General features: G+C 42.3%; 3 protein-coding genes across 3 annotated transcripts in view; all 3 read left to right on the top strand.

Moving 5' to 3' along the window:
* Nucleotides 1-3961: 3961 nt before the first annotated feature.
* LOC148101081 (uncharacterized) lies at nt 3962-18067 on the top strand. The gene is made up of 4 exons (XM_087845781.1): nt 3962-4006; nt 17212-17343; nt 17428-17547; nt 17916-18067. Exons 2-4 carry the CDS (start codon nt 17255-17257, stop codon nt 18034-18036), a joined length of 330 nt encoding a protein of 109 aa, XP_087701907.1. The 5' UTR covers nt 3962-4006; nt 17212-17254; the 3' UTR covers nt 18037-18067.
* Nucleotides 6160-7460, top strand: LOC148101082 (uncharacterized). Its single transcript, XM_087845777.1, has 4 exons — nt 6160-6311; nt 6515-6608; nt 6796-6883; nt 6997-7460. The coding sequence occupies exons 1-4, from the start codon at nt 6266-6268 to the stop codon at nt 7378-7380; spliced, it is 612 nt and encodes a 203-aa protein (XP_087701903.1). The 5' UTR covers nt 6160-6265; the 3' UTR covers nt 7381-7460.
* A 1260-nt stretch (nt 18068-19327) lies between the features above and the next one.
* The window catches only part of LOC148101080 (protein NLRC3-like), a 34758-nt gene continuing 34458 nt past the window's right edge, over nt 19328-19627 (top strand). The window contains exon 1 of the mRNA XM_087845784.1: nt 19328-19595. Coding sequence (XP_087701910.1) covers nt 19328-19595 — 268 coding nt within the window. The remainder of the gene's footprint in view (nt 19596-19627) is intronic.

The following is a 19627-nucleotide window of genomic DNA, read 5'->3' as shown; positions in this document are numbered from 1 at the left end:
CAAACTAAACAGTGTTGCTGGTGTAAATATCCTCCAATAAAGATGAGGGCTGCTGTTGCCAGGTAACGATGATGTCACACTTCTGATCTTTAGCATCGTAGCGCTCGGAGTCTGATGTTGGCTCATGTGTTGTCACCAACATGACGTTCTACTAGTCGAGGCCTCACCTTAACCCACTGATGCTGATCACACAGACCCACTAATAGAACTGTTTTATCAGGTTTATGCAGCGTCACCATTAATGTCACATTTAATCAGACCACATTTACATTACAAGCCCACTACAACCATTATCAACATTTAAATTACATTATACATCTGCACTGATTTAAAGTATTTTAACCTGATTCATTTTTCCACCTTAACAGTTCATTCCTCAAATCAAACAAGATATTTGACCCTCAAAAAATTTAACAAATAATTTTGCAATAAAATATTCATTTTTCAACTTTTACAATTGAAATCAAACAAGTGTGTTTAACAGTGAAACCAGAGGTGAAGCTGCTCATATAGAGTCCAACCCAGGCTAAAAGTAAGTTGAGTAGAGCAGCAGGATCAAAGCGTCGGCTCTCTGAACACGGTGCAAGCTCGCCATCTGCAGGACAAAACTAGTTTTTCTCACCCTCCTCGTCAACGTCAAGATGACGTCATCGTACAGCAAAACATGCAGATCAGGTGACATGACTGTCTGAGAGGCGGAGTTAAACTGTGGCAGGTAAGCATGTGGAGGAGGAGCAACAACATGACGCTGGAACATCATCATTGCATTATACAGTTTCCTCTCTAACTGGATGCAGCTGTGAACAAGAACAGCTGTGGAACCAGGGTCCTGAGTGTCATCTATGGATGAATGCAGGTCAGTGTGTTGCTGGTGATGAATCACAGCGTCCATCTCACAGTGGAGTCACAGCTTTTCTTCAGCTGCTCTGCTCTTCAAATGTAAGGCATCCACGGCTCTTCTTTTCAGCTCTGTTGGAATATCACCTTCTTCTGTCTGAGAAATGTTCATGAAACAAACCTGACAAAACAAACAGCAGCAGTAACAGTAAATTGTACTTTTAAACTCACTGAAAACCCACATTTGAACTCTACCTACTTGTTCATCAAGGCATGAGTCCAAGTGCAAGGAGACGTCACAGACAAGTTGAAATTGTGATGTGAAGACGGTGGACTGTGGTGGCCACTGCAGACTGTTGGACTCTGTTACAATCTTCTTCAGTCTCTGTTACAGACGTGGGTTTGCTTGGACAGCCTGATCGCGACTCCCTGTCTGTCTGGAACAAAGCATTTACATTAAAAAGACATTTACAGAAAACACCAACATCACATGATATTTTATTATTTATTATATTATATATTATTATCATTTATTCGTATTTATGTTCAATGAAGATGACAACCAACTGCAGCTTGAATCATTGAATTTACACCAAGCACTGCAGATATATTTTAAGACTTCTTCTTTTTATAAATAGTGAAAAAAATGCTTTGTGTTGTCAATAGAGACACATTAAACAAACTCTGCACGATGACAATAAGCAGAGTTAAATCAGTACAATATAAGTGTGGAGACTTCCTTCAGAACGTGTCTGCGTAGGTTCTCAGTCCTCCAGGTCATGATAGTCTAAGAAGCAACCACAGCTTTCCTGCACAACATTTTGCAAAATGAAATTTGTTTATCGTACCATCAACAGTTTACCTGCAGAATCGGTACAAATATCTTTACTGTGAGGAAGTGACGCAGAAAATACAACGTTTCCCTCTCTGTGACAATGAAAACGTGCTTGTTAATATCAAAGGCTCATCATTATAACGGCCATAATGAATATAAATAACAGCAAAGAACACAAGTACAGGAGATTTTCTTTTAGATTGAGTAGAGCTATCCTTCTTCCTTTCTTCATTTCCTGCTCACAGCATCAGCTGACCTCTGACTTCCTGGTCAAGGTCTCTCAGCGTTGACTGGAAAATCAAATCGGACTTGGCCTCAGCAAGACTGGTGACCTCCTCTTTGTCCCATCTCTGTCAGCTGTCTCAGTTTGAATCTAAATGAGTCATTTTGACTACTAATACAGAAATATGTATACCTAGATCTGATGACTTCCTCCTCCCAAGACCTGTTTTCTATGAGCCTGGGCCACATACCCAAACCACAATCAGGCCAGATATGGCATGCAGTCACATAAACAGTGGCATCCATGCCAGGCCTGGCCCGTATCTGGATGACATACGTCTCATGGAAGTCAGCCAGCAGTGCCGGCTTGATACCAGATCCGGGTCAGACCTGCTTTCTATGTGGGCGTTTGTCTGATAAACACCAAACAGTGTTTTATAAATAGGAAATGTTGTTCTTGTGCCATATAGTAAACTAAGATACTGACATGTATATGTGAGGACAGCACACACACAGTGTCGTATATGAAGTTCAGGCTGATGTTCTTGTCCTGGCATCTTTTCACCAGCTCACTGATGACATACACTGGATCTGCTCACCTGTTTTAAAATAAAGATCATGTCAATGGTTTCAATATTTTTGGGACACAGCGGTCCGGCTCATGAATTGGCGATAACGACCTACTGAGCCTGCTAGCAGGTGCAGGAGGGCTAATCTGAGCCACAGTTATGGGGCTGATAACTGTGTCACAATCGGCTGAGGCAGACTGTGCGGAGGTGTGTGTGTGTTGGACACAGGCGCGGAGACAGAAATATCTATAACAAAAAGGTGAGCCTTTATTATGGCTGATACAGGGCAACATAAAGCAGAAAGGGCAGTGGCGAAACTAAACTAGAACCTACACTGGGAGAACTGAAACTAAGAGAACTGTGACATGACTATGACAAAACTAGGAGGACTGACAATGACTGTGAACAGGACCTTGTGCAGAGTGCATGAGAAGGCAATGCAATACATGAATAACTTAAACATGAACTGCACAACAATCCTGAAAACACTTAACCTGACATGACACGAGGGATGTCACACAGACTACGAGACATGCCAGATGGTGGCCCGTTTCCCTCCAACAGGAAAACAGATCAGATGTGAGGGCAGCATCAGTGACACTCACAGGGCGTCAGATACTGAGCCATCCTCCTCCTCTTCCACCTTCTGCTGGGCCCTAATTTAATTTAATTTAATTTAATTTAATTTAATTTAATTTAATTTAATTTAATTTAATTTAAGCAGCTGGACTGATGCTCGTGGAAACCAATGTAGGAAGAAGCTGCTCTCTGACACAGATCCACATCTATTCTTTCATTTGAGACACCAAGCTAACAGGAAATGATGCTGGAAAGTCCGCTGGTCCATAAACATGTTGTTGAAGGATGAAGGAGTCTGACCTGAGCCTGAGTGTTTGACATGAACAAATCAGCATTGCTGTCAGTGAGCCTAACGACCGCCGTTAGCATCATTTCAGTGTTTCAGTCATTTAAAAACACTTCCTGTCACTGTGGTGGTTACAGTGACATCATGCAGTTTGTGCTTTGACCTCCAGAGGGCGACAAATCAGCACAGACAGAGAGCTCCATTCAAACTTTGCTGCCATCAGTAATAATTCTTCAAATATAATCATCAGTGTTTGAGCAGTTATGATATCAGGGACAATCTAGACATGTGTGACGATACAGAACATGTCACATGACACACCTTAAACATCATGTCATGTCCACTCTCAGTCTGCACTTTCATTCATGACTTCAACAGGTTGAAATGAGCCTTGGACAAACATCAGTTCAGTGTTGAAACATTCAAACGCTGCAGGAAGAAGAACAGCAAAGTGATGACAAATGTTTGTGCTTCAAACTGGAAAACCAGCAGAAATAAATCTTCAATTAAGGACTTAGTTGAAGATTAGTGAATTTCCAAGTTTCACTTGAATGCAACACGGACTTTTCGATGCTTCTGAGTGTCCCCAAACGCCTCTCTGGGTGTTTCCTTCCTGCTCAAAGTTTCTCTTTGCTGAACTTAGTGGAGTGGAGCTTGTTGTTGGTGTGTGAAGAAACTGTAAGTTTGCTTTGTTTCCTCCTTTAACAGTTTGTCTTTAGGAACTTTACTGTTTGTTCAGCTCATGTTTGATTTCTTCACACAACAAACTGTGTGTGTTTGTATTTCCGGTCTCTCCATTAAAGTCAGTGGTCGTGTCCAAATTCATGGGCTGCATCCTCCTGAGGCCGCATTTGTAGACCGATTACGTCACAGCGACGCGCCGAAGGCTGTCCAAATTCGTAGACTCCTCCGAATGCAGCCGACAAATGCGTCCTCCTTTTCCCCGAATTTGAAGGATGGGTCGGGTGTGTCCTTCTTGGCCCACCATATCCCAGAATTCATAGCGCGGCCCAGCCAAGCTCCAGTTTCCGGCAATGGCGGCCGCTGCTAAGTTTTAAAATTACTCTTATTAATCTTTCTGGGTCACAAAATAAACTTTTAACATATTTTCAGGCGAGAAAGTAGCTGTGTAAACATCAAATATCTGCTCGGTTTGTCAAGATATGACATATTTGCAAAAGTGCTTCGACGTTGTCGGTGACGTCCAGTGTTGGGTAAGTTACTTTAAATTAGTAACTTAGTTACATTACTAGTTACTTCTATCAAAAGTAACTCAGTTACTTCAAGTTACTCGTTACTTTCAGAGTAACTAGTTACTAGGGAAAGTAACTTTGGTTTTACTCAGAATTCTCTTGTTAATGTGTTGCTTCCGTAACTGGATACCCAGCAAGATTGCCAGTCTTCTAGCTTGCTTACTTGCCACAAGTGCACTGTGCCACCTACCAATAGAAAGGAAAAAATAATGTGCACATTTCCACGAGAGAAATCCCACGCCTGATTCTATCCTAGCCTGCTTTTTACATCCAACACAAAAACTGCAGTCATGGTGTTTTTGATTGTACTCAGAACTCGGAAATTCTGCCTTCTGAATAGGAAGATGTAGGCAACACCAGACTGCAGATGAGCTGCATACAGGGCTGGACTGGGACAAAAAAAATCGTCCCGGGCATTTTGACTAGAGACCGGCCGCCATTATAGGAAAAATCATAAAGCCTTTGAATGAAAATAAACACTGTTGTGACAGTGATGTACACTGTTCTGATGGTATATATGCATCAATCTATCAATCGTTTGTTGTAAGACTCAGATAATTATTTTTTTAAAAGTGAGACATTTTAAATGAGAATAAGAAAAGTATTTCCTTGTGCCCCCCTTTCCCTTTTAATGCCCTACATGGAACCCTGGCAACACTTTGCTAGACCCGCCCCTGCACAGTTACCAGCTGTCATCTCCTGGTTTCATCTTCATGTTTCCCTCTCACCACATATCCAAACCATCATGACCAGCAGCTTTACAGCTGTGGCTCCAGCAAACATCAGCTGATACTAGGAATTAATATTAAATAAATTCTAACAACAGCTGATCAAGCTTAAAAGTGCTGCTGTTGTTTACCGTGACATCCGCTGGTTTCCTCTTTCTGGCGCAAAGTGGGCGATAAATAAACAAGAGAGAAAAGCCGATCAGCTGATCATTGATCAGTTTCATGATTGAAGTAGAAACAGGAGAGGGAGGGTGAGAGGATGAGAGAAGAAGAGGCAGCTGTGCAGCATAAACACAGAATAACTCCAACTTTGTGTCTTTTTCATTGTAGCTGAAGTCCGGGACAAACTGTGTTCCAATACAAAACACGATTCCGTTTTTTACAGGACGGTTGGCAACTCTAATAATTAACCTTATGAACAAAATAAAGTTAAACATCAGTAACATAGCACCCACCCAGCTGTATAGAAACTCCGTCATGCTAGCTAGCACGCAGTACGAAAAAGTCAGCATAACGAAAATAAACTCCACCTAAACTTGGTTCATATCTGACCCAGATGGACTGCAGGTTATAACTTCTTACCTGAAGTTCAGTTCACCTGACACTCTCGGACCAGCGGCCGCTTCGGGTCTCTCCTCTCGCCTCCCTTTTCCTTCATCCACCTTCTGGCTTCCACCACTTGCTAATGTTATTGAATCTGTGGAAGCTCCGCGATAGCCACCACACGAAGTAACGAATAACGAGCCTATCTAAATCCCAGTAACGAGTAACACGTTCCTGGTTTTGGCATAATAACTAGTTACCGTGCGCGTTACCACAATAATAACGTAGTTACTGTAACGCGTTACTTAATAACGCGTTAGTCCCAACACTGGTGACGTCTGTCACCCCACCAGCTCGATAGCTTGCCGGCCCAGAATTCATTGGACATAACTTCATTGCACATTCACATAACGATGGCGGCACAAAAAGATACACCGGGAGACGAATACACTTTTAAATGTAAGTATATGAAAATCTGGTGGTACAAAAGTTAAATTTTATAGCAGTTATGTTGTTAGGGTTGTGAATTTGCATAGACTTGTAATATTTATTTAAACAATCTTCATAAAAAGTGTCCGTAAACTAGCTTGTATGGTGGGTCCCGCGGTTTTTCATTGGCGCTTACATTTTTCCCAATCAACTTTTTTGTGATATGTTTAAAGGGACCAAAGAGCAAACGGCAAACTTCATCAAAACTAGAGGAGAAAATGATCACCTCTTCACCGGGGTAAAAAATTCAGCAACTGTGGGATGGAGGTACACGAATAAATCAATTTACACATCATATTCATCTGAGTACGGTTTCAATAACCCTCATTCTGTACAGAACCTGTGATGTCCAGACGATATTCCTCTTGTGTTCTGCTGTGAAAACTTTTGGATTTAGGGATTATTATAGTTGTTATGGTTTTCTCTCTTCTCTTATTTTTTTGTGTGCGATCAGGACTATTCTCGAGAAGATGGGCCTGCAAGGGAAAGTCACCCCCTTGCAGGCCAAAAAGAAGTGGGATAACTTAAAGAAAAGATACAAAGTATGTGTGCTGTCAAGAAGATAATTTTTAAGAATGAAATTTAATAAATGTACATTTACTAAAAGTTGTATTGTTTATATTTGTCTGTCATTTCTGATTTCCTCTGCCTTTAGGATTGCAAGTGTCCAGGGTCAGGTGAGGGAGTCAGTGGGAAGCCCACTGCTGCTACTTGGCCCTGGTTTGGCCTCATGGATGAGGTGATGGGACAGAGGCCTTCCATTAGGCCCCCTGTCCTTATTTCCTCTCTCCCTGAGGACACTCCAGGGCCAAGTACAGCAGTGGGTGACCAAAGCGAGATGGAAGAGGAGACAGATGAGGAAGGAGGTCAGCCAGCAACATCGGGAAGGAAGAGGAGAAGGGAAAGAGGGGATGAGCTCCTTGAGCTCATCAAAGAGGACATGCAGTACCAAAGGGAGGCTGAGGAGAGGAGAGAACAGGAGAGCAGGGACAGGATGGACAGACTTTTTTCCATACTAGAAAAATTAGTTCCTAAATAACTTAAAAATATATTCAGATAATGTTCTTACTTTGTTCTATTTGTTATGTCATACTAAAAGTTTTTGATTAATGAAAATTAGTCCCCAAATTGGTTGTGCCTTCAGATATTCTTTTTTTTTTAATACATTTCTTACCTTTTTCTGTGTTATTTTAAGTTTTTCATTATGAATAAATTGATGAAAACAGATTTCACTGAACTCATTTTATTTACAGTTTTTAACATGTATGAACATAAACTTTGAAGAGTTTTAAATGGACATTTAAAGGTAAATAACAATAAAACAAGAATATTTCTAAAACATGAATTTTAGTCAGAGAAGGAAAAATATATACAAATATTTACAAATTTTCACACAGGATTAACCAAAGTGACCTGTTCCTGGACCGTTTTTTAAAAAAAAAATACTTTGAAAGATCACACAAACAGAAAATCTCTGGCAGTGTTGCTGGATTTGCCAAAAGAAGATCAGACATGGATGGGGTGCTGCAACTGTGACCCGCGGTTTGTCTTTTCTGGTCAGAAAGTGGAGAATCGCACAGGGTGGTCTGCAAAGAGTTGTAGGATGCTTCCTCCCTCTGTCCACTGCATCGTCCATCCACAGGTTTGCAGGGCTGACTCAATCGACGGCTGCCACACCACTAAGAGGTTTTTCAGAAATATGCAAACCAGAGAAAGTGGATTCACTACTAGTATAATACGTGTGACTCTGTAGCAGACAACAGTTTGAAAAAGTGGTATTAAAAAAGATGCTTAGATAAATGTTTACTTGCCTGTTAACAGTAGTCATGGTCTGGTGGTACATCCTCCAGGGCAGACACCTCGGCAGACAGCTGGTCCCGCCACAGAGCACCACTGACTGCCTCCAATCCAGCCTCCCCCTCATCATCCTCTGCTCCATCTTCCTCAGGTTCATCCTCAGGAGCCACAATGTCGCCAGCACTGAGGCAAATGTTGTGGAGGATGGCACATGCTGTTACTACCTGTAGTGATATACATATACACATTATTCTTTCATACACACATATATATATATACACAATTAATTTGACATTGGGTGGTCACTTACATGAGGTGCAAAGGTGTGGTGCACCTCCAGCGCTTGCAGGAAGATGGCCCTGAACCTGTTCTTCATCATCCCAAAAGCACGCTCTATTATGGAGCGTGCCCTGGAATGATGGCTGTTAAAGCGCTGGGCTCCCACACCTTGGCCTGGCCTCTTGTAGGGTGTGATGAGGGGGAGTGGACGCTGGAGGCATGGGTACCCTCCATCTGCGAGGATGAAATGCCCTGGAGGAGGGTAGACTGACTGTCTGTAGAGTGGGCTGTGGCGGAGCACCCTGGAATCATGCACCGACCCAGGCCAGCCCACGTACGTGTCGATGAAGCGGCCCCGATGGTCACAAACCGCCTGCAAGATGATTGATGGAAACAGCTTTCTGTTCCTATAGCACTGACCATCAGGGCCACTTGGACACTTGATGCGTATGTGGCAGCCGTCGATTGCACCCACCGCTTTCATAAAGGCTCTGTGGTGTGCCAGCCCTGCAAACCCACGGGACACTACCTCCAGGTCCTCTGGGGTTGTTGGGAGGTGGATGACCTGGTAGCGAATGGCCAACACCTCTTTCGTGACTCTGTGGACGATGTAGTGGACAGTAGAACGCAGCATCCCAAACACTCTTGAGACCACCCTGTAGGATGCTCCACTTGCCAACCAGAAAAGAAACACTAGGATCTCAATTGTGGCACCCCATCCATGCCGCCGATCCTGGTTCAGGAGATTTAACAACACTGCCAGAGACTCCCTGCTTAGCCGAAAATCAGGCCTTGGATCCTCCTGGCTAAAAAAACGGTCCAGGACTGGTACACTTTGGTTAATCCTGCAGTACAACGGCCTTGTCTGGTTAAGGAAAAGGTGGAGAACAGCATAAACAGTTTTAATAGAAAGGTATGACTTCATTTATTTTATTACATCAAAGCATTATTCTGATTACTAAGCTTGAGTAAAATATACTAACACTGAGGAATAACATTTTATACATTTCATCTGTTTAGCTAAGCTTTTTTGTGAACTCAAAAATAACCCTATTTTCAGCTTTCTGACAATTTTACTGCAATTTTATGTACTAAAATAAGTAACAGATCATATAAATAATTGAAAATAAATGTAAACTTATAGAAGAACATTTTCTAAGAGATTTTGTTCATATATTTTGAATGACCGCCGTCATTCAGTCACTGAAATTATCCATAAAACTAGCTAAGTAATTCCTAAATGCATCAAGATTAATAGTTTTACCTGGATATGATTTTCTCTGATGAGCCTGGAGTACAAAACATGCCGGCGATGACGACCGCGACACAGTTTTTTCAGCTCGTTGATAATTAAAAATGAACACAAAAAACGGAGAAAGATTTCGGGGTCCATTTTCGATTTTCGTGCTGTGGCGCTGACAACCGGAAATACTCTGAATTAAGGGCGGGAGTAGATCGAGAAGGCTAGACCGTCCAATTCCACAGCCGTTTACTTCCGGCCTACCCGACCTCCTGAGGACCCGGCCCACGTAGACCGCGAAGGCCGGGTCCTCAGGAGGATGCAGCCCATGAATTTGGACACGACGAGTGTGTAATGTTTTCTAATGAGGCCGAGTGTGTCCGCCATTTTCTCTGCGTGTGATCAGACTCCGGGAATCAGACTAAACACACTGAATGTGGTCTGAGCTCGGCCGGAGAGCCTCTGAGATCCTGGTGTTTATATTCACAGGGGCAGCAGGAGACAGAGAGCGGACTTTGTAAATGAACATTTGATGTGTGTTAGACGCAGATTCAACATGACGGTCTTGAAAATACTGCGTCACAAACTGTTGGCTCCGCTCCAACAGGAAGAAGCGTAACAAAACACACAAAAGTCATTGTTGTTCACTAAAACTGAACTCACAACTAAAACTAGATGTGAAAAAGTTAAAACAGAAATAAAAACTAAACACAAAAATTAAAACTAAATTATTGATAATGATCAATGAAATTATTTTGGAAAATTAAGTTTGGCAAAATTAATGGCTAACATTAACAGATAATTAGACATCAGTTATCAGGTATGTCAACAGGTGAAGTCAGATGTTGAGACAAGAGTCATGATTCTTTATTCGTATACAAGTATAACACGCAGTGAAATGTAACCTGACTGCTCCTCCACTTGTGCAAAAGGGGGAGAAGAACATTATATATTATACAACCCTCGTGCTTAAAATCTAGGCCCTCGTGCTTCTTATATTAAACCCTCCATTAGAAACTTCGGTGTTACCTTTGATCCAGCTCTGGACACACACGCTACATATTTGGTTCGCTCTTGTTTTTACCATTTAAGAAATATTGCTAAGCTGAGTCCCATTGTGTCACGCTCTGAATTGGAAATGATTATTCATGCTTTTGTTTCATCTCGCGTAGATTATTGTAATTCCTTCTTTACTTGCTTAAGTAACGCCTCCCTGGAACGACTGCAGGGTGTTCAAAATGCTGCTGCCAGGCTTCTGACAAAGCATCCCAAAAACTCTCATGCCCCTCCCCTGCTGATTCAACTGCACTGGCTCCCCGTCAAGTTCAGGGTCGATTTTAAGATTATAATCATGACCCTGCACGGTGTAGCTCCCATCAGTGATCTTCTTCTTCCTTATCGTCCCAGCAGGTCCCTGAGGTCTTGTGACCAGGGCTTGCTGGTTGTCCACATACAAGGTAAAAACAGAGCGTTTGTATCAGTGGCTCCCAGACTCTGGAACTCACTCCCTTTGAGTTTGAGATCTGTGGACTCAGTCATTTCTTTTAATAAGCAGTGTCCCAATTCGAACCAAAACAAAATACCAGAGGCCCAGAAGGATGCAATCAAACAGATGAGTTTATTGAACACACGCGTGGGAAGATGTACACTGCAAAACATCAGATGTAGATCTCCGCCCAAAAATACACTTCAGATTGCTTTTATAACGTCAGGGTTGGTTAACACCTCTTCTCGCGTTTTACAAGAACATAATTTGCATCTTTTACAGACAATGATCAATTTTAAGAGATAAATGCAGACACCGAAGTTCCCCTCTCTGGCATCTTTTTCCAAATATGGCGAGGAATTCAGGCCCTGAAGATCCCCAAGGACTTGTCCTCCTCTTTGGCCCATCTTCTGTCACCTGTTACTAGGCAAACTCAAATGCAACAAGAAGCTGAATACATTCAGGCCTGTTTCTAGATTATATGTATTATATGTGTTTTGTAGGCGTGTATGCAGTTTTAACCTTCTATAGCTCCAAGTCACTTACACAATAGATCCGGACATCGCGCCGAACGAGGCTTACAACCTCCAATTAATTGACCAAGCTCCAACTCTTTAATAAGCACAAAATACAATGTGTATAAAATGGTCATAGCTGTACCTGTAATAAAAATGTTAATGTAATGCCAACAGCTTCAATAAATGCTTTTATGAAATTTTATTAATTTTATTAATAAAATTTCGGCGCACTGACAGCCTCGCCTCTGTCAGTGCGACCCAGGGCAGCTGTGGCTACAGTGTAGCTGCCATCCCCAGTGTGTGAATGTGTGTGTGACTGAATGTAGTGTAAAGCGCTTTGGGGTCCTTAAGGACTAGAAAAGCTATACAAATGCAGGCCATTTACCATTATGACTTAATGCAAAGTTAATTAATGCAATGGTAATAATGATGAGTATGAGTAGCAGTGAAATATTTCCCTTATTCCACAGCAGTTAAGAACTTATCTGTTTAAACTTGCTTTTGGTTGATTTTGTTTGTTCAAGGTTGTATGTCCGTTTTTGCTTCTGTGAAGCACATTTTATCTTGAAAGGTGCTATATAAATAGAATTTTACTTACTTACTTACTTACATCAGGTGACAGAAGAAAAAATATGTTGCAGATAAATTGTCATGAGCTGTGTGTGGAGCAGGCAGGATTGGACCCAAACACAGACTCACAGGCAGGACATCCAGCTTTATTGTGTGAAGGAAAAATAAATACAAAACTCGATTATTCATTTATAATCTTAATATTAAGCTTTGAGTAGTGGCATTTAATTAAAGCATTTTTTCAATATATACATATATAGTTTTAGTAGATTGTTACACATATGAGAGTGGCCTCTGTCTGGTTGTGAGCTTTAGTAGGTAAATGGACTGGTTCTTATATAGCGCTTTTCTACTCTGTCCGAGCACTCAAAGCGCTTTATACAGCTAATTCATTCACCCAATCACACCCATTCACACAAGCACTTCTAAGTTTAAGTGCTAAGTAGCTAACATTCATACACATTCACACTCCGATGGATGCATCGGAGAGCAACATGGGGTTAGTATCTTGCCCAAGGATATTTGGCATGCAGACTGGAGCAGCCTGGGATTGAACCACCGACCTTCTGGTTAGTGGCTGATCCGCTCTGCCACCTGAGCTACAGCCACCAGTAGGTGAGGTGAAACAAAGTGTAATTGAGGTCGGGAGACATATACACACACATCTTAGGTAGACTCATTTCTAGGTAAGAGTTCAGACATATTTTGCTTGCAACTGCATTTTGAGTCTGCAGAATTGACAGTTTTGTTGCAGATCATGCCCTGAGGTTTTGGAGAAGCAAGAGCGAGATGAGCTACAGGAAGCACTTGGCTTGGAGGCGAGGAGAATGTTCTTTTCAAACTGTGCCAAAAGTTGTCAACAGAACATTTGTGGTTTTGAGACTTATGCATATAAGGGGGCATCATAAATATTACCCTGATGCTATAAAAACAACTGCTTGTATATTATTGGGCGGAGATCTACAGCTGATGTTTTGCAGTGTTCATCTCCCCACACGTGTGTTCATTAAAATCATCGTTTGACCTAACCCTCCTGGACCAGGGTTGTGATTTTGAATTCCTCCTGTATCCCTCCTCAATATTTGAACCCTAACAAAAGTAAAACAGGAAGCACTAAGATACAGACTAACTCACACAAGAGGTTGCTTTTGTGTGGAAAGGACTTTCAGGGAAACCAGATGGATTAGGGAGATAATGGGAGGAGACAACGAGAGCGACATGGACACGGTTAATGGAGACGAGAGACAGAGAGTGACGAGAGACATGGGAACAAAAAAGGGAAAGAACTCACAAGGACACTCAGAGGACAGAGACACAAAATTTGTTACAAGTCCCCACACACCCCTAGACCTTCATCGTGGGGACGTAACAGGAACCAAAGAGGAATATTAGAAACTCCAGTCAGACTAACCTAAACACTGCTAATGTACCTAAATATAGGTTTAAAAATAAAAATATGTGTGACCTGTAGGGCTGCTCGATTATGGCAAAAATGATAATTTTCACTGAAATTGAGATCTCGATTATTTGACAATATTTATTTAACAATAACAATGTATTCAATAATGACTTTAAAGATTGTCAAAAAATAATATAAAATAGTGCAAATACTGATAACAGTGCAAATGTTTGCAATATAAAAAATAAATGAAAAATGTAAACATCTATGTTTAGTGAACTTTGCAGTGTTGCTCTGTGGTGCAGCTACGACACTGTAGCAAAGTTTACACACTGTGTCGACTTGATCCACGTCTGACTGAACCCATAATGTTTCCACACCACTCAAGTTTTTTACCTCTCTTCAACCAACAGCATCACTCTCCTCTCCAAATAACTTCTGCTTAGCTTTCCGAGCTTCCCTCGGGTCCTCTTAATCAGCGGTCCCCAACCCCCGGGCCTCGGACCGGTACCGGTCCATGAGTCGTTTGGTACCGGGCCGCGAGAGTTGAGGCTCAGGTGTGAAATGTATAGTTTTCAGGGTATTTATCGGTTTTCAGCGTTATTTTGTTATCGTTTTTATCGTTTACTCAGTTTTCCTGGGTCTTTTCACGTGTGTTATGAATAAATTTTATTTTTTTCGGTACCGGTACTAGTTTTATTTTGTTGTCTTTATCCGCGACACTAGGGATGCACCGATACCACTTTTTTGGAAACGAGTACGAGTACTTGCATTTCAGTACTCGCCGATACCGAGTACTTAATAAAAACATGATTTAAATTTACAGGTAACAGCTTTAGTCCTATAATTTAACAAAAACAAAAAAACAAGGGACTGGTTTGGAATTAAGAACATTTATTTAAAATGAAAAGCATGTTGTATGCAACATATTACAGAATAAATAATTATGAAAAAAAAATGTAAACAGTGACAGTGCAACTCAAGTATTGTTTTCAGTTTATTGTAAACTCTGCCGCTTTGGACAACACAAGGGGCATTAATAAACATCTTTGCTATTTAGTGCACAATATTTGAATAAACTAACAACATCCACCAACATAGAACTGTGGCAGTCAGTGCAACTGAGGTAGGTATTAACATCAAGTCTAAGATGACTCACTTAATGGAGAGAAAAAGTGAGTGGCAGGTTTTTTTAAGAAAAGTAGCTTTTCTGCATTATCAGCAGTCAGACTGTTTCTGTTTTCATCTATAATGTGTGACACTGAGCTAAAAAGCCTTTCACTTTCCACACTGCTACATGGGGCTGAGAGGTATTTACTCGTCTGTTTCTCTGTTTAGAAGTCTCACTAGCACAGTCACAGCTGGGATGACATCAGAGGCTAGTGCATCGTAGCTGCTCACTTTTTTAGTTAGTTCCTCAAAGGGGGCGAGGATGGCAACAGTCGTCTCCATAAGAGCCCATTGGTGAGCGGTGAGATAGTCAGGGAGTTCGTGCTCGGACACGCCCAGCACTCGCTTTTGCTCCATGAGGGACTGGAGCATGTAATACGTGCTGTTCCAGCGCGTCTGTACGTCCTGCTGCAGTCTCTTTATTGGCTGGTTGAGCTGTCCCTGAATGTCCTCGAGGCGGGAGTAGGCTAAGGTGGAGTGTTTAAAATGCCCAACTATTTACCGTCCCACTGCTACAGCATCAGCTATGCTCCTCTGTGCTAATAAGCGTGGGTAAATAAGCGTGGGTAAATAAGCGTGGGTAAATAAGCGTGGGTAAATAAGCGTGGGTAAATAAGCGTGGGTAAACTCTTTGTACTCGTTGTCGTGTTGGGATTTTGGTGCTTGATTAAATTGCTTGTGTTAAATGCGCTACCTTTAGAGCCTCTGGACAATTTCGCTGAGCACAATTTGCAGTCCGCCTTTGTTTTCGCGTCTTCGTTCACTTTGAAATAGCTCCACACGGCTGACTTGTCTCGCCTGCCCTTCTCTCAGCTCTGAGCTGCAGCCGGGGCCTGGGGGCGGGCACTCGGGGCCTGGGGACGGGCACTCGGGGCGATTAACCCCTTACATGCCGCTCAAACATAGACAGGTCTCAGACCGTGGTATCGGTCCTCGGTATCGGGGGACTTTTAACAAGTACGAGTACTTTAGAAAATGTGGTATCAAGGCCGATACCCGATATCGGTATCGGTGCATCCCTACGTGACTCATTAAAGGCCGGTCCATGAAAATATTGTCGGGCATAAACCGGTCCGTGGAGCAAAAAAGGTTGGGGACCGCTGCTCTTCATTGTTGTGACACGTGTTCGAAATGCAGAGAGGTGCGCTCGATTTGCCACACGGAGCAGCGCGAGAATAAAGCACGAGGGAGGGGCTAATAATCGGCTCAGTCATTTTTAATGATCGTTGAAAGCCCAGATCGTAATCGAGATTAAAATTCGATTAATTGAGCAGCCCTAGTGACCTGTAATCTGATATAGTGTATTTCTATATGTTAAAACCAAGTAACACTTACTGATTTCTGTTTGTACACAGACATGATTGAAGTGCAGATGTCAGTCTCAGTGTTTGACCTCAGCTGTCCCTCAGCTGTTGGTCTCTCCCAGTGAACATCTTTGCATCTCTGCCTCCTTCAACTTCTGTGCAGAGGGGAGGCAGCACTGAACAAAGCTGTGACTGCTAAGCGTTTTCTTCAGTAGAAATTAAAGCTACACAGGGAGAAACATCAGTGTGGCATATATCATTTGTATATTATGTATATCATTTCAAACAGAGGTGATCCAGTAATGCTGCACTAATGAATTCAACTATTCACTTTAGCTAAAGTTATTAAGTTAGCTAAAAACCTGGGATGCTGTGTAAGACATAAATAAACCTAAAATACAATGGATGGACATTCATGTTTCCCTGGAATCATGTTTGTGTGTCAAAGCTGAACCAGAGCAAACTATGCTAAATTAGCATTTATAGCTAACAGCTACAATAAGTATAACAGTTACTGTCAGGCTGTCACGACAGGCGTCGTTTACACAACGCCTGTCCTTATACATATAATAAACTCTCAGAAAGATTACCAACCTGAGAGTTTGTCTGCTGGTCTGACATGATGAATGACTTCTTAATTCAGCTCAAGATGCTGTTGATTTCTGTCAGTAACACTTTCAGTGCTGGTAAAACGTAGTTCTATTAATCTGCACTCAGTTACTGTTGAACCGGAACCAGACGTCAGTCCAAAAAACTGAATTGTAGAACTGAAACTGAACGGTAAGAAGTGAAATTTTTAAAAGATAAAATACAGTTTCAAAGCGTTTACTCAAGTTACAGATTCAATCTGAGCAGTTCAAATTCAAATTCAACTTCTTCAAATTCAGTTTCTGATGGCACAACGTTCTGCCCATATCACGGCTCCATCTAGTGGACTGATAGTAGAGCAGCTGATGGCAGCTTCCTCTGCCTCACACTGCTGTCTGACTGCATTCAGCTGACACTGAGATGAAGCAGGAAAGAAGCAGCTGATATTTGGACAGCACACATGATGGAAAGGAGGATTTCAGTTGATGTGCACATGAATGATTTGTGTTTCCTCTGCAGGTGAAGGTAGAAAGTGTGTGTGAGCTGATGTGAATTGAGCAGCATGGATCAGTGTGAGGACAGAGAGGAGGGAGTCCCTCCCTCTAAAACCACTCTGTGTGGGGAACATGAGAGCCAGACCAAAGCTCAGAGGTGAGATGACCATCTCTAACTGTCGATGACTCTTCTCCATGCCACAGCTCAGCACTCACATCACTGCTCCATCATTATTCACAGGAAGAAACGAGGAACTAAACGTAAACATGAACCTGAACCCAGCTGTGTGTCCTTAAAGAGTGACGTGTCGAATGGTTGCATCATTAATTTTAAAGTCCAGCCTGTGTCTGCTGCAGAGAGGTGAGCTGTTTGTAACATGAACTCTTTGATCTCAGGTTGGTGTCTGTTTTAAATTAACTGTTTGTTTCCTGGTCTCTAAACTTCATCTCAAAGGAAGTAACTGAGTGAGGAATTCCTTTATTCTATAAAACATGTCCAACATTTAAACTCCTGCTGCTCACAGTAGGACCGTCAATAGTCCTGCACTGTGTAAATGACTGTGTTTACCTCTGGGTGGCGCTCTGTTCTTACACTGCCAACACTAGTTCAGATTTTCCTTCTGGTCATGCTCAGCCTGGAAACATGTTTCTCTTTGGGATGATGAGTATTTTAAGTTTCCTTCAGCTTCTGTGGCTGCAAATAAAAACACATTTTTCTTTTTCTGACAGGATCAATGGGAGACCTGCTGGACCTGAACCTGAACCCAGCTGTGTGTCCTTACAGAGTGACGCGTCGAATGGTCGCATCATTAATTTTAAATCCCAGCCTGTGTCTGCTGCAGAGAGGTGAGCTGTTAGTAACATGAACTCGTTGATCTCAGTTTGGTTTCTTCCACCTGTCCTTGTCCTCCTGCTCCACGCCTCCACATTAGTGATCCTGAGTGGTAGTCACAGAGGGACTCAGAGCTCTTTCTGAATGATGGCTCAAGTGTTTTAGCAGACTGCTTAGCCTCAGCACCAGGCCTCTTAACACTGGTTTTATTGACACTTTTAATCTGTTTGTGAAATCATTCCTTTTATCCCTGAGCCCACAGAGTCCATCCCAACTGCTTAGGAAGCCGAATCCTAACACCTTTCATTTGGTCTTGTCTCAGACACAATTCTGTCTTATGTCCAAAACAACCTGCTAGGAAAAAACCAAGCCTACGTGCCCATGTACTTTTAACAACTCCAGTGTAATAAAATGCTTCTGATTTACCAAAAACCCTCTAACTGATGCGAACGATGAGGAGTTTACCGATATGTTTATAGTTGCACAAAGACGTCACAGCAGATACTGTCAGCAATGTTTCTCATACTTTTATCTTATAGATGAGTAAAACTGCAATGAATGGTTAAGTTCAATGTTTTTGTGTCATTTCTTTGTTTTCTTTTTATCTGCTTCCTGGATATGACTCATTAATAAATAATAATTACTAAAAGGAAATCACAATAATCTGTTTCCTAAAATAGTGTTTAGCAGTCTTTATTTCTGATCTTGTGTTTTGATCAGCATAGAAACAAAATGAACTACATAATCTAAAAAGCAGAGATGAGATTCTGAGACCACCTGAGTGGAAGCTTTCTACTACTTGGCCAAGCCTACAAATTCAGTCAATAAAAATTATGAACATAATATGACCTGCCAGCAAACCCACTGGGGAAAAATCCAAAGTGTTGCTGGTTATGTGGACCAACCTATTTCAACAGTTGTAAATGGATGGAAAACCCCCAACATACAAGCAGCAAGCCGAGGGGATACTAAAATACCCACCCCAGCTACTGCCTCTTAGCAAGAGTAACTCCAGACTGAGACAGTCCAGTCCCTCTCCAGGAAACTGGTTCTTGTTAGCTGAGCCTGACTATATACCTGAAGGTACCTCTCAGCCTAGCTCAGGCTCCTTCCCCACCAGAGAGCTGACATGTCCCACCTGTTAGTCTCAGTAGCCAGGGACCAGTCTGCCAGGATCTCCACTCGTAGCCACCACCCAGCACACACTTCACCTGACCCCTATGGCACCATCTATTGGTAGGGGGCCTACAGGAGGAGAACTTCTGCACAATCTTGTCAAATTTGAATAGTTTTTAGCAACAGTCAGTTAATGATTTCAGTAATAAAGAAATGTGTTCACAGAGCGAGGAAGAGGAGTGGTGTTTGTGAGGAGGAGCAGCTGTCCTGCTGTGCTTTGTGTCAGGACGTCCTGAAGGATCCAGCCTCTACCAGCTGTGGACACTGGTTCTGCAGACAGTGCATCACCTCATACTGGGACCAGTCTGCTTCATCAGGAGACTCCTCCTGTCCCCAGTGTGGAGAAAGATCCAGAAGCAGAGCTGGACTGCAGACAGCCAGTCAGAGCAGCTGTGTACAAAGTAAGACTGAACATCTGTCTGCTGATGGACTC

The sequence above is a fragment of the Neolamprologus brichardi genome, chromosome 9, assembly GCF_056152115.1.
Source record: "Neolamprologus brichardi isolate AB-2024 chromosome 9, ASM5615211v1, whole genome shotgun sequence".
In the NCBI taxonomy this organism is placed as follows: Eukaryota; Metazoa; Chordata; class Actinopteri; order Cichliformes; family Cichlidae; genus Neolamprologus; species Neolamprologus brichardi.
The sequence above is the reverse complement of the archived record's forward strand: the minus strand, read 5'-3'. Positions and strand labels throughout refer to the sequence as shown.

Bases quoted from the DNA above. Each gene is read 5' to 3' on its own strand.
- LOC148101082 (XM_087845777.1), top strand. From the start codon at position 6,266: ATGGCGGCACAAAAAGATACACCGGGAGACGAATACACTTTTAAAT. The intron at 6,609-6,795 runs GTACACGAATAA...GTGTGCGATCAG, and splicing joins TCAGCAACTGTGGGATGGAG to GACTATTCTCGAGAAGATGG. The intron at 6,884-6,996 runs GTATGTGTGCTG...CTCTGCCTTTAG, and splicing joins ACTTAAAGAAAAGATACAAA to GATTGCAAGTGTCCAGGGTC.
- LOC148101081 (XM_087845781.1), top strand. From the start codon at position 17,255: ATGGATCAGTGTGAGGACAGAGAGGAGGGAGTCCCTCCCTCTAAAACC. The intron at 17,344-17,427 runs GTGAGATGACCA...CATTATTCACAG, and splicing joins AGCCAGACCAAAGCTCAGAG to GAAGAAACGAGGAACTAAAC. The intron at 17,548-17,915 runs GTGAGCTGTTTG...TTTTTCTGACAG, and splicing joins CCTGTGTCTGCTGCAGAGAG to GATCAATGGGAGACCTGCTG.